Source organism: Phocoena sinus, chromosome 18 (assembly GCF_008692025.1).
Source record: "Phocoena sinus isolate mPhoSin1 chromosome 18, mPhoSin1.pri, whole genome shotgun sequence".
In the NCBI taxonomy this organism is placed as follows: domain Eukaryota; kingdom Metazoa; phylum Chordata; class Mammalia; order Artiodactyla; family Phocoenidae; genus Phocoena; species Phocoena sinus.
The window spans coordinates 24,429,130-24,443,138 of NC_045780.1; the positions used below are offsets into that span (position 1 = coordinate 24,429,130).

General features: G+C 36.7%; 1 protein-coding gene across 3 annotated transcripts in view; it reads right to left on the bottom strand.

Moving 5' to 3' along the window:
- Window positions 1-389: 389 nt before the first annotated feature.
- The window catches only part of AKAP11 (A-kinase anchoring protein 11), a 48,396-nt gene continuing 34,776 nt past the window's right edge, over window positions 390-14,009 (bottom strand). For 2 of the 3 annotated variants that reach the window (XM_032611048.1, XM_032611046.1), the window contains 2 exons: window positions 12,505-12,665; window positions 390-4,288 (listed from right to left, as the gene is read on the bottom strand). In XM_032611048.1, the coding sequence (XP_032466939.1) occupies window positions 4,148-4,288; window positions 12,505-12,665 (302 nt within the window). In that variant the 3' untranslated portion in view covers window positions 390-4,147. The remainder of the gene's footprint in view (window positions 4,289-12,504; window positions 12,666-14,009) is intronic. The other variant, XM_032611047.1, reaches the window with a different exon arrangement.

The following is a 14,009-nucleotide window of genomic DNA, read 5'->3' on the forward strand; positions in this document are numbered from 1 at the left end:
AACTTTCAAGTGCCTGATGCTACATAGCATGACAAAGGTCTAATCTCTATATCCTATGGAAGAAGTTCTCAATCCAGGCCAGAGAGTTTCCTAACATGCTCACATTCAAGGCAATCACAATATTCCATTGATACTTTGCACTAAAATCCACAACAAATTGGGCAAATAGCCTTCCAAGTCATTCTGTCAGCATTCAGAGGCAACTGAATAAGAACTTAGGATTCACTGTCCTATTAAAAATATTCCTAGCTTCCGTTCTTCTTGAAAACCATGTTAGAAGCACTGAGGTTGTTCAGTGTGCCTTCTATCACAGCAATTCCACTTCGATACCTTTGTTTTTTAGTTCAATACTGAGTATGTTAACAAGATACTACAGATTGATAACCAAGGCCAGGCATTCCTTAAGTTTATTGGGGAATTCTTAGTTGGGAGAGAAAGATCACAGACTTAAAACAACTGGAAAAAGATAAGAGAACAATTAATTACACATTATTACAAAAGTAATTTCTGAAATGTTTATTCTGAGCCACTGCTAAAACAAAATTTTAGTTCGTATTTTGGTAAATGAACATATTAAATTACTGAAAAGCAAGAAAACAAAAAGTTACTGTTATGTAAGATCTTAATGTAGTAATGCAACACAAACAGCTACAATTACTCAAAGCTGCTTTTGCTCTATATCTGGTATATTAAACGAAAATGTGAATTACTTTTAACACTGCACAAGTAACCAAAGGTAGTAAATCCAGAAATATTAAAACCTGATATTAAATAGTATTCAAACATTTCAACAAAAACAAAACAATGAACTTCCAGAACTATAATTCTACCCATGTGAAAGGAATGTACATGGATGGTTTAAAAAAATAAATAAATAAATAAAGTGACAAGAGTGACCAACACTGTGTCTGCATCTCCAGAACAGGAATACAGTGAGTGAGTGAGTGTGTGCAGGGTCTTCCAATGAAAATGAGGAAAAATGCATTTCATTTTAGTACAATTTCATAATTCCCACGGAAGCTCTAACTTTCATGTGCTGGTGACAGGTGGACAGGGTTTTAAGTGGAAAGTATTTTCCCTGCACCCTGAATATGGATGCATTACTTTTTAAAAATTCTGTGGAAAGTTTCCCTTGAAAAAACAAAATTTAAAGCAATAGATTGATGGGAAATTGATCACTTTAATTGTGGAAGAATAATATTTGCTAAATAATTAACTAAGAAGACATCTGCATCTAGACTCTCATGATGAGTCAAGGTTAAACTCTGCATTTGGGGAGCGTGCATGATATCAAAGTCACGTGGGTAAACTAGCTTCCACTTTATACCTGGTGCATTTAATTAAGTAATTAACTTCTCCTACCAGTAAAATAAAACCTTTATTTAAGCAAAATGAAAGTATTATGAATTGAATTAATTCACATCAAATATCTGAAAGGGTAAGTGGAACATTTTTCAAAATATGAAGATGTTATCACATGTATTCACTGAGTGAATATTCTTAAAGATTTTATTACTCCATTAAATTGTGTCACACCATCCAATAGATACTGTAATTTTCTTCCGTGTCATTCCTTTCGTATAAATCAGGAAATATTTTCAAAATCAAAATAATACCCAAAATATAAATGTAATTTAATCTTGGCTTGGGAAAAGAAGAATATGAAAGAAGTGCCCCATTTCAGTCTGAAACAATGTTCTAAAAACCCCGTCAGAGGCCTCCTTCACTTTCTTTCCACAGATCCTTCGATGGTTCTGAAACTGATAAAACAGAGAATTCAACCCAAAGCACAACACAACTTTAACAGTTCTGAATATCATATTTCATAAGGGCCAAAGTGTGCAGAATGGCAGTATTACACTGTCATAATAAATCTACTTATGCCAAGAATATTTTTAACAAAATAAGACAGAGTCGTCCTCAACACACAGACCTGTTCTAAAGGCTGAGCAACCAACTAGATCTACAACGTCTTTGGAAAAATCACAAAGTGCCTTTAAACAAAGTAAGTTTAGACTGTTCTTGATTAAAAGATACTGTTATAAACTCCAATGTTTTCTCTCTATATACGGAAGCCTAACTCCCGTTTCTTTTCACATCTGCCAACACTTAATATTTTTCTCTACACCCCTGCACTGAACCGACAGAAGTGTGGAGTTCCACTGTGATTAGTACTATGCATGCTAGTGTCTAAGGACAGTGGCTGAATAAGGGAATTCTGAATCCATCACAGCTCCAGATAATGCAAAGAAAACAAAGATATGAGGAAAATCTTACCATAAGAGAAATAAACAAACATTTTCAAGTACAGAAAGTTTTACAGAACTAATACATTGTCACTTTAGCTTAAAAGAAATTCAGAACTCAGTTTTGCTGTTAATAAAACCCGTACATACATCGAAGTCAACAAACACAACTTGATAGTTATACACTTGTAAAAATTCAATCTAAGCTTAATAACCAATCAATCTATGTCATAACAACCTGGTTCCTAACTTTAAAAAACCCAGTCCAGTGCTGCTGCATATCAAGTTCTGAGAAGCTAAAGACAGAATCAATTCTGGTTATATGCATTTCCTGCATTTCTCCACCTTAAAAAAATACCTGAAGAAACTTCAGGAAAATTTATTTTTAAGGCCTGCTCTATTTCTTTATCTTAAATTGAGAAAAAAACAAAGCTTACACAGTGTAACCTAGAAATATTTAAATAGATTTTGGTATTTTTCTTAAAAAGCAATAAAATAATTTCTCTACTGTAATTATAATTCAAATTAATGTAAGTGCCCTTATTCCTTGTCCCGTGGTGGGTGCTATGTCTTCTATACTTTGTGCAGCTTCCAGAACAGTCAGTGCTCAAGAAAAAAGAAAATGTAACAGAGCAAAACCAAAGCCTCCCACAAAAAATGATTTACTCTAGGGTTACAAAATCTGCTAATGGAAGAACCAAAAATTCACACACACATACCCTCACATACAAAACACAATCCCGGTCCTCTATGCAGGTCAACTCGCAGTTACTAAAGACAAGTAGTAGAAAATGCAGAGCCCAGAAAGACTGCATCAGAGGACTTTACAAAACAGTGCAGGTACACTTTACTGGGGAAGGGATTCAGGGGAGGGTCCCATTTTTTTCTAGAAAAAGCTTATCTTTGCTTTTTCTAGTGGGTTGTTTTTTTTTTTCCAAAATCCCAACAGTGAAAATAATTATTGGGCTTCTAAATGCATTTCCAAATTAACATTAAGTTTTAAAATGTCAACATGTTTTGCACCTTTATTTTCATTTATAGGATAAGTTGGGGACCCAAAAGAGTGAATAAGAAATAAAAATTCTTACTGCACAATCTTTATAGACATTTTATTTTAAAGCACCTTTTTAATGTTAACAGTGGGTTTCTAACAAGAAAAGAGTAAAATAAAAGAGGGCACCAACCACTAGCAAGGTAAAGTTCTCCTTAACGCGCGCGCACACACACACACACACACACACACACACACACACACACTTGCTTTCGTGACAGAACAATTGGTAACATTAGCAAATAATGTCATTTGATGAAAGGCTGGGGAAACTACCACTTACGATATTTATAGAAACCTAAACTACTCATGTTTCTAAGAAATTAAATAACTTGGGGGATTCAAAAAGCTACCAATAGGTGAACTATGAAAATAAAATTGACCCTTAAAAATAGGACAAAAGGTGTCAGAAAAAAAATTAGCCTCGATGCTAGTTTTTGATGTGAGATTTGTTATTAACAGGATACCATTTGCTTGCAAAGGAGCAAAATATAACTCCCTATCCCTGTCACCCACCCTCAGCCACCTCAGTGCAAATTCTAGCAGCACTATTTGGATGCAAAAAGAATGCTGTCAGTGAATGTCCCTGAAAGCCTTCAAATACATGTTCTTAGGGTCTTAACACACTGCACATGTGTATAGAAGAATAAACGAAGATAATATTTGAGATTACAAAAGTTTGAACTATATATACCATGTGATGACACAACGCACTTAAAAAGCTATATTTACCTTCCTCCCAATTCACTTTAAATGTTAATATTCACTATTCAAATTTTACCCTATGCATCTTTATCTGTTCCTTCCTCTCTCAAAAGAAATAATAAAATATACTGGTTTGGAGTTTGTTCTATGCATTTTCCAAGAGCCAATCAAACAGGGACTCAGATCTCTCATCGTTGGACGTCTTCTCCATCGCCTCATAGTATTTAAGCACAGCCTGCAGGAGGTCTCCCACTTTCCAGCCTTTTTCTTGTAATCGTCTTGAAAGCTAGTAAGAAAGAAAGGTTAAGTCAAACATCAGATAAAACTAAGGATCCTGGTGTTCGCAGTAAAATACTGTTTCCCAGTTGGAACAAGGTCTTTTCCCCTAAACCACCACTCTTTACACAAATTAAACATTTTTCCTTCCTGGCTTTTTATAAGTACTCTCCTCCACAGAATGACACTTTGGGATTGCTGGAGCCAGAATCCCACAAACCTCACCCAACAGATATACGCCCTCTGTGTGGGCGTACAGAGGCTACATTTCTACAGGAAATTCTTAACCTAACTAAATACATCTGCCATACCCTCAATTAGGAACATAAAATAATAAAGACAATGTCAAGTTTAATAAAAGGATGTGGATTTTCCTTCCACAACACATAGCGTGTTTTTTCCCTGGAATACGCACTCTAGCCTCAACGGAAACATGGCTTTCTAAGTTAAGAAATGTTAATGTTTCAAAAAAAAAAAAAAACCAAATAAGTAAATAAATATTAAATACTGTGGTGATCATTTTGCAATATATACCAATATCGAATCATGTTGTACACCTGAAACTAATATGTTATATATCAATTATACCCCAATTTTTGTTAAAGTAAATAAATGCACGTTTAAATAAACTATCACCACCAATCAGAACATGTCTTCACTCATTTTTTTTCTACTTAGTTCTGTAAAAACTAATTTTTTGTAATATAAATATGCTTAACCTTGTTAAAAATAGCTTTACTGCAATATAATTCACATACCATACAATCACTCATTTAAAATATACCAGTCAGTGGTTTTCATTTTATTCACAGAGTTGAATGCAACATCATCACAATCAATATTAGGACACTTTTATCACACCAAAAAAAAAGCCCTACCTGTTAATCATCACTCCCCACTCCTCCAAACCCCCTCAACTCTAGACAATCACTAATCTACTTTCAGTCGATAGACTTCCCTATTTTGGCCATTTCATTTTAATGGAATCATAAAATATATGGTCTTCTGTGACCTGGCTTCTTTCATTTAGCATAATGATTTCAAGTTTCCTCCATGGTACAGCATGTCTCTACTTCATTCCTTTTTATTGACAGATAACATTCCACTGCATGGATATTCCACATTTTATCCATCCATTCATCAGTTAATGGACATTTAGGATATTTCCACTTTTGGCCTATTATAACATTGCCATGGACATATGTTTTCATTCCTCTTGGGTATATACCTGGGAGTAGAATTGCTGGGTCATATGATAACGCTGTGTTTAACTTTTCGAGGAACTGCAAGAATGTTTTCTTAGGTTACGTGGGGATGAGGTTCCCTTACCCCAGCACCATTACACTCAGCTCTGTCTAAGGACTTCCTTAGCCCTCAGTTTATCCAAGACTAAATAACTTGAAAATGTTTGCCTCCCTAAGGTCAGTTCTAATACTTTCCCTACCCATTCTTTCTCCTTGACAATTCACGTCCTGAGCATCCCTTTCTGTCTTATTTTCTCCTTCTGCCTCAAAACAGAAATCTATACTGGAAAAATCCAAGAAGTATAAATAAAGACAACAAAATACAAAAAAAGATTTTACATAATATCTTTTTCACATACTTCTTTCAACAGTATCTTTGTAAATTCTGAACCAGGAATCAGGAGTAACTTGATTCTTCCTTTTTTGTTGTTATTGATCATCTTACATTGGTTATTCTTTGGACTACTCTACATTACATAGTAAGATTAAACCAAAGTTCTGATAAGGAAAATTCTTGGACAAAAACCTTAAGATTGTAAACTAAAAATCTTGACTGATAAGGTAGTTGGGGACTTCCCTGGTGGCACACTGATTAAGAATCTACCTGCCAATGCAGGGGACATGGGTTCGATCCCTGGTCTGGGAAGATCCCACATGCCGCGGAACAACTAAGCCCATACGCCTCAACTACTGAGCCTGTGCTCTAGAGCCCGTGAGCCACAACTACTGAGCCCACGTGCCTAGAGTCCATGCTCCGCAACAAGAAGCCTGCGCACCGCAACGAAGAGTAGCCCCCGCTCGCTGCAACTAGAGAAAGCCCGTGCGCAGCAACAAAGACCCAACACAGCCAAAAATAAATAAGTATATAAATAAATAAATTTATATAAAAAAAGTAAGGTACTTGGCACACAGTAAGTTATCAATAAAAATATCCTATTAGTGCAACTAACCTGAATGTTCCATTATCAGAACCCTATTAAATGCTCAAAGTGAACTACTGTCCCTTATTAAATGTTTAAACGTTTATTGGCTTTTGCTTATGCCAGCTTCTCACACTAATGAAACTGGATTAACAGAAGAGACACACTAATTACTAGACTCTATCTTTTCATATGAATACATGAAATGCTTATTTTTTTAAAAAATAATTTTCTTATTAGCCATCAATTTTATACACATCAGTGTATACATATCAATCCCAATCTCCCAATTCATCCCACCACCACCACCACCCCCCCCACCGCTTTCCCTGCTTGGTGTCCACACATTTGTTCTCTACATCTGTGTCTCAATTTCTGCTCTGTAAACCGGTTCATCTGTACCATTTTCTAGGTTTCGCATATATGCGTTAATATACGATATTTTTTTTTCTCTTTCTAACTTACTTCACTCTGTAGGACAGTCTCTAGATCCATCCAAGTCACTACAAATGACCCGATTTCGTTCCTTTTCATGGCTGAGTAATATTCCATTCTATACATGTACCACATCTTCTTCATCCATTCGTCTGTCAATGGGCATTTAGGTTGCTTCCATGACCTGGCTATTGTAAATAGTGCAGCAATGAACAATGGGGTGCATGTGTCTTTCTGAATTATGGTTTTCTCTGGGTATGTGCCCAGTAGTGGGATTGCTGGGTCGTATGGTAATTCTATTTTTAGTTCTTTAAGGAACCTCCATACTGTTCTCCATAGTGGCTGTATCAATTTACATTCCCACCAACAGTGCAATAGGGTGCCCTTTTCTCCAGACCCTCTCCAGCATTTGTTCTTTGTAGATTTTCTGATGCTGCCTATTCTAACTGGTGTGAGGTGATACCTCATTGTAGTTTTGACTTGCATTTCTCTAATAATTAGTGATGCTGAGCAGCTTTTCATGTGCTTCTTGGCCATCTGTATGTCTGCTTTAGAGAAATGTCTATTTAGGTCTTCTGCCCATTTTTGGATTCGGTTGTTTTTTTTTTTTAATATTGAGCTGAATGAGCTGTTTATATATTTTGGAGATTAATCCTTTGTCTGCTGATTCGTTTGCAAATATTTTCTCCCATGCTGAGGGTTGTCTTTTGGTCTTGTTTATGGTTTCCTTTGCTGTGCAAAAGCTTTTAAGTTTCATTAGGTCCCATTTGTTTATTTTTATTTCCATTACTCTAGGAGGTGGAACAGAAAAGATCTTGCTGTGATTTATGTCATAGAGTGTTCTTCCTATGTTTTCCTCTAAGAGTTTTAGAGTGCCCAGTCTCACATTTAGGTCTCTAATCCATTTTGAGTTTATTTTTGTGTATGGTGTTAGGGATTGTTCTAATTTCATTCTTTTACATGGAGCTGTCCAGTTTTCCCAGCATCACTTATTGAAGACACTGTCTTTTCTCCATTGTATATCTTTGCCTCCTTTGTCATAGATTAGTTGACCATAGGTGCGTGGGTTTATCTCTGAGCTTTCTATCCTGTTCCATTGATCTACATGTCTGTTTTGGGGCCAGTACCATATTGTCTTGATTACTGTAGCTTTGTAGTATAGTCTGAAGTCAGGGAGTCTGATTCCTCCAGCTCCATTTTTTTCCCTCAAGACTGCTTTGGCTATTCAGGGTCTTTTGTGTCTCCATACAAACTTTAAGATTTGTTGTTCTAGTTCTGTAAAAAATACCATTGGTAATTTGATAGGGATTGCATTGAATCTGTAGATTGCTTTGGTTAGTACAGTCATTTTCAAAATATTGACTCTTCCAATCCAAGAACATGGTATATCTCTCCATCTGTTGGTATCATCTTTCTTTCATCAGTGTCTTATAGTTTTCGGCATACAGGTCTTTTGTATCCCTCGGTAGGTTTATTCCTAGGTATTTTATTGTCTTGCAATGGTAAATGAAAATGTTTCCTTAATTTCTCTTTCAGATTTTTCATCATTAGTGTATATGAATGCAAGAGATTTCTGTCCATTAATTTTGTATCTTGCAACTCTACCAAATTCACTGATTAGCTCTAGTAATTTTCTGGTGGCACGTTTAGGATTCTCTATGTATAGAGTCATATCATCTGCAAACAGTGACAGTTTTACTTCTTCTTTTCCAATTTGTATTCCTTTTTTCTTCCCTGATTGCCGTGGCTAGGACTCCCAAAACTATGTTGAATAAGAGTGGTGAGAGTGGACATCCTTGTCTTGTTCCTGATCTTAGAGGAAATGCTTTCAGTTTTTCACCATTGAGAATGATGTTTGCTGTGGGTTTGTCGTATATGGCCTTTATTATGTTGAAGTAGGTTCCCTCTATGCCCACTTTCTGGAGAGTTTTTATCATAAATGGGTGTTGAATTTTGTCAAAAACTTTTTCTGCATCTGCATTGAGATGATGATATGGTTTTTATTCTTCAATTTGTTAATATGGTGTATCACATTGATTGATTTGCATATGTTGAAGAATCCTTGCATCCCTGGGATAAATCCCACTTGATCATGGTGTATGATCCTTTTAATGTATTGTTGGATTCTGTTTGCTAGTTACTTTGTTGAGGATTTTTGCATCTATATTCATCAATGATGTTGGTCTGCAATTTTCTTTTTTTGTAGTATCTGTGTCTGGTTTTGGTATCAGGGTGATGGTGGCCTCATAGAATGAGTTTGCGAGTGTTCATCTCTCTGCTGTATTTTGGACGAGTTTGAGAAGGATCGGTATTAGCTCTTCTCTAAATGTTTGATAGAATTCACCTGTGAAGCCTTCAGGTCCTGCACTTTTGTTTGTTGGAAGATTTTTAATCACAGTTTCAATTTCATTACTTGTGATTGGTTTATTCATATTTTCTAGTTCTTCCTGGTTCAGTCTTAGAAGGTTATACCTTTCTAAGAATTTGTCCATTTCTTCATGGTTGTCCATGTTATTGGCATAGAGTTGCTTGTAGCGGTCTCTTAGGATGCTTTGTATTTCTGCGGTGTCTGTTGTAACTTCTTTTTCGTTTCTAATTTTATTGAGTTCTCTCCCTGTTTTTCTTGATGAGTCTGGCTAATGGCGTATCAATTTTGTCTATCTTCTCAAAGAACCAGCTTTTAGTTTTACTGATCTTTGCTATTATTTTCTTTGTTTCTATTTCATTTATTTCTGCTCTGATCTTTATGAGTTCTTTCCTTCTGCTAACTTTGGGTTTTGTTTGGTCTTCTTTCTCTAGTTCCTTTGGGTGAAATGTTAGAATGTTTATTTGAGATTTTTCTTGTTTTGTGAAGTAGGCTTGTATAGCTATAAACTTCCATCTTAGAACTGCTTTTGCTGCATCCCATAGGTTTTGGATCATCATGTTTTCATTGTCATTTGTCTCCAGGTATTTTTTGATTTCCTCTTTGATTTCTTCAGTGATTTCTTGGTTATTTAGTAACATATTGTTTAGCCTCCATGTGTTTGTGTTTTTTACGGTTTTTTTTCCCTGTAATTGATTTCTAATCTCATAGCATTGTGGTCAGAAAAGATGCTTGATATGCTTTCAATTTTCTTAAATTTACTGAGGCTTGATTTGTGACCCAAGATGTGATCTATCCTGGAGAATGTTCCGTGCGCACTTGAGAAAAAAGTGTAATCTGCTGTTTTTGGATGGAATGTCCTACAAATATCAATTAAATCTGGTCTAGTGTGTCATTTAAAGCTTGTGTTTCCTTATTAATTTTCTGTTTGGATGATCTGTCCGTTGGTGTAAGTGAGGTGTTAAAGTCCCCCGTTATTATTGTATTACTGTCGATTTCCTCTTTTAGAGCTGTTAGCAGCTGCCTTATGTATTGAGGTGCCCCTATGTTGGGTGCATATATATTTATAAGTGTTATATCTTCTTCTTGGATTGATCCCTTGATCATTACGTAGTGTCCTGTCCTTCCTTGTAACATTCTTTATTTTAAAGTCTATTTTATCTGATATGAGTATTGCTACTCCAGCTTTCTTTTGATTTCCATCTGCATGGAATATCTTTTTCCATCCCCACACTTTTAGTCTGTATGTGTCGCTAGGTCTGAAGTGGGTCTCTTGTAGACAGCACATATATGGGTCTTGTTTCTGTATCCATTCAGTGAGCCTGTGTCTTTTGGGTGGAGCATTTGATCCATTCAGGTTTAAGGTAATTATCGATATGTATGTTCCTATTACCATTTTCTTAGTTGTTTCGGGTTTGTTTTTGTAGGTCCTTTTCTTCTCTAAGTTCCTTTAGCATTTGTTGTAGAGCTGGTTTCGTGGTGCTGAATTCTCATTAGCTTTTGCTTGTCTGTAAAGCTTTTAATTTCTCCTTCGAATCTGAATGAGATCTTTGCTGGGTAGAGTAATCTTGGTTGTAGGTTCTTCCCTTTCATTACTTTTAAGTATACCATGCCACTCCCTTCTGGCTTGTAGAGTTTCTGCTGAGAAATCAGCTGTTAAGCTTATGGGAGTCCCCTTGTATGTTATTTGTCGTTTTTCCCTTGCTGCGTTCAGTAATTTTTCTTTGTCTTTAATTTTTGCCAATTCGATGACTATGTGTCTTGCTGTGTTTCTCCTCGGGTTTATCCTGTATGGGATTCTCTGCATTTCCTGGACTTGGGTGGCTGTTTCCTTTCCCATCTTAGGGAAGTTTTCGACTATAATCTCTTCAAATATTTTCTCGGGTCCTTTCTCTCTCTCTTCTCCTTCTGGGACCCCTATAATGTGAATCTTGTTGCATTTAACGTTGTCCCAGAGGTCTCTTAGGCTGTCTTCATTTCTTTTCATTCTTTTTCCTTTATTCTGTTCCGCAGCAGTGAATTCCACCATTCTGTCTTCCAGGTCACTTACCTGTTCTTCTGCCTCAGTTATTCTGCTATTGATTCCTTCTAGTGTTAGTTTTCATTTCAGTTATTGTATTGTTCATCTCTGTTTGTTTGTTCTTTAATTCTTCTAGATCTTTGTTAAACATTTCTTGCATCTCCTCGATCTTTGCCTCCATTCTTTTTCTGAGGTCCTGGATCATCTTCACTATCATTATTCTGAATTCTTTTTCTGGAAGGTTGCCTATCTCCACTTCATTTAGTTGTTTTTCTGGGGTTTTATCTTGTTCCTTCATCTGGTACATAGCCCTCTGCCTTTTCATCTTGTCTATCTTTCTGTGAATGTGGTTTTTGTTCCACAGGCTGCAGGACTGTAGTTCTTCTGCTGTCTGCGCTCTGGTGGATGAGGCTATCTAAGAGGCTTGTGCAAGTTTCCTGATGGGAGGGACTGGTGGTGGGTAGAGCTGGCTGTTGCTCTGGTGGGCAGAGCTCAGTAAAACTTTAATCTTCTTGTCTGCTGATGGGTGGGGCTGGGTTCCCTCCCTGTTGGTTGTTTGGCCTGAGTTGACCCAACACTGGAGCTTACTCGGGCTCTTTGGTGGGGCTAATGGTGGTCTCTGGGAGGGCTCACACCAAGGAGTACTTCCCAGAACTTCTGCTGCCAGTAAGACCCTATTTCTAATATGGATTGATTCATTCAGTTCTACATCAGTGACCCAAGCACTACAGAGTGTAAAGACCATAAATCATATGACTCATCCTTTCCATGGTTTATTTCCACAAACACTATCACCTGCCCAGAAATAACTATAATTTTGTAAATCTCTTATTTCCCCCAAGTTCTTTATGATTGATTTCCTTATTTCCAGTGCATTTGACCTGAAGTCATAGGTCCATCCAATTGATAAGACAGGAAACTCATGAAATGCTTATTAAAGGCACCTAACTGAAAATTTTGGATGTGCCAGGCAGTAGATTAAGCATTTTTTTTTTTACAGTATTATACTTAATCCTCACAAACCTCTGCAAGGTAAATTCTATACTCATTTCCACAGTATGGATAAAGAAACTGAGACTGGTGAACTTACCCAAGGTTACACTGCTAGAAAGTGGCGGAGCTGATACCTGAGCCCAACCACTGGACTCTATTACCTGAGCATTTACCCACTTTCTATCAACCATGTGACACAGAACATCATATACCGTGTACTCACAACCACCCTATAATGTAGGTACTTACTTGTATAAACTCCTTCTTTGCAGAGTCATGAAAATAAAGTTCTGCAACTTCGGCCTCAGAGGCAACGAGCCACTGAAGAATAATCCTTAGCTGGGGGTCTACTGTGCATGGCTCCGTGTCAACATTCGTAATTAGCAGAGTATTTCCATCTTGCTCTGAACCTAATATTTAAATTGAAACGATATGAAGTGAAACTCATCAATTCAACTCTCAGTGCTCTGCTTTCCAAGGACATATAAGCATTTTCCATTTGTTAAGATTCCAAGGAATTCTGGAAAAAAATTCATCTTTTCTTAATTGTACCATAACATCAACTAAAGCATTACTTTGAAAATGCAAAATAATGCTAAAACAAAGGAACAGCTTTGATCATTTGTGACAGCACAAATGCAAAACTCTATTCTGAGGTATTGAATTCAAGAGCCAATTCACAAATACCATAATTTGTGTCAAAATATAATCTATAGGTAAAGCCAAAAAAAAAAAAAAAAAAACTAAAATGTTACAATTACTATCAAAATATAAATAAAACACAAATAAAAACCTCAAATAAATATATTAAATGGACTTTAAGAAAGCTTTCTGAACTAAGAGAAATAGCAGCAGCAGTGAACACCTGTATTGCACATATTACATCCTAAGTATTGTTTTAATCTCTTTACATATACAAACTCCTTTAATCCTCACAAGCACCCTGTGAGGAGGGAACTGCTATCATCTCATTTTACAGGTGAGGAATCTGAGGCAGAGAGAGATCCAGAGTCTCACGGCCAGAAATGGCTGAGCCAGGAAATAAACACAGGCGGTCTGGCTCCACGCTCTTAATCACTTCACTCTTTAGAAAAAATACGGAAAAAAAAAAAAAAAAGTCATATGCAACCACTTACCTCCCAAAAGCTAAACCAGGGAATTTTCTGATACACCCCTATTATAAGTAAGACACTGTTCTCAAGTTTATTTTTTAACGAAAATTATGATTTCAACATAAAGAAGATGAATCCCTGTTGACTATAAAACTAATGCCCGTGGACCAGTATCGTGTGTTTAACACTGCTGCTTAGTGGTGGGCCTCCCACACAAGAGGCCAGCAGTGGGGCACGCTGGCAGACATGGCACCAGTTTGCAACAGTAATGGACATTTGTTGGTGAATGTCCCTGATTCTTTTTTTACAGTTTGCAGGGCATTCTAGACCACTACCAATCATTTTTAGGATTCGTATTGACCCCTAAAACTTTTCATTTAAAAAAATTGGTCCACGCTATTCTCTTAGCGTAAATGTATTATCATTTCCCTCCTCTCTCCCCTCTGACTTTCAGTCAAAAATGGGTCTGGTAGACGACGGTACCAGACACAGTCTTTGGGCCATTCTGTAAATTCTGCAGAGGTCATGGGGTTGAAGTGTTTTCTGTACCACTGGACTTCTCAGTTCAGGGTTCCTGGTTGCCTGGCCTAAGAGTGACTTGTCTTTGGAGAGGTTACTCAACCCTAGCGAAAAGAGAAAGAA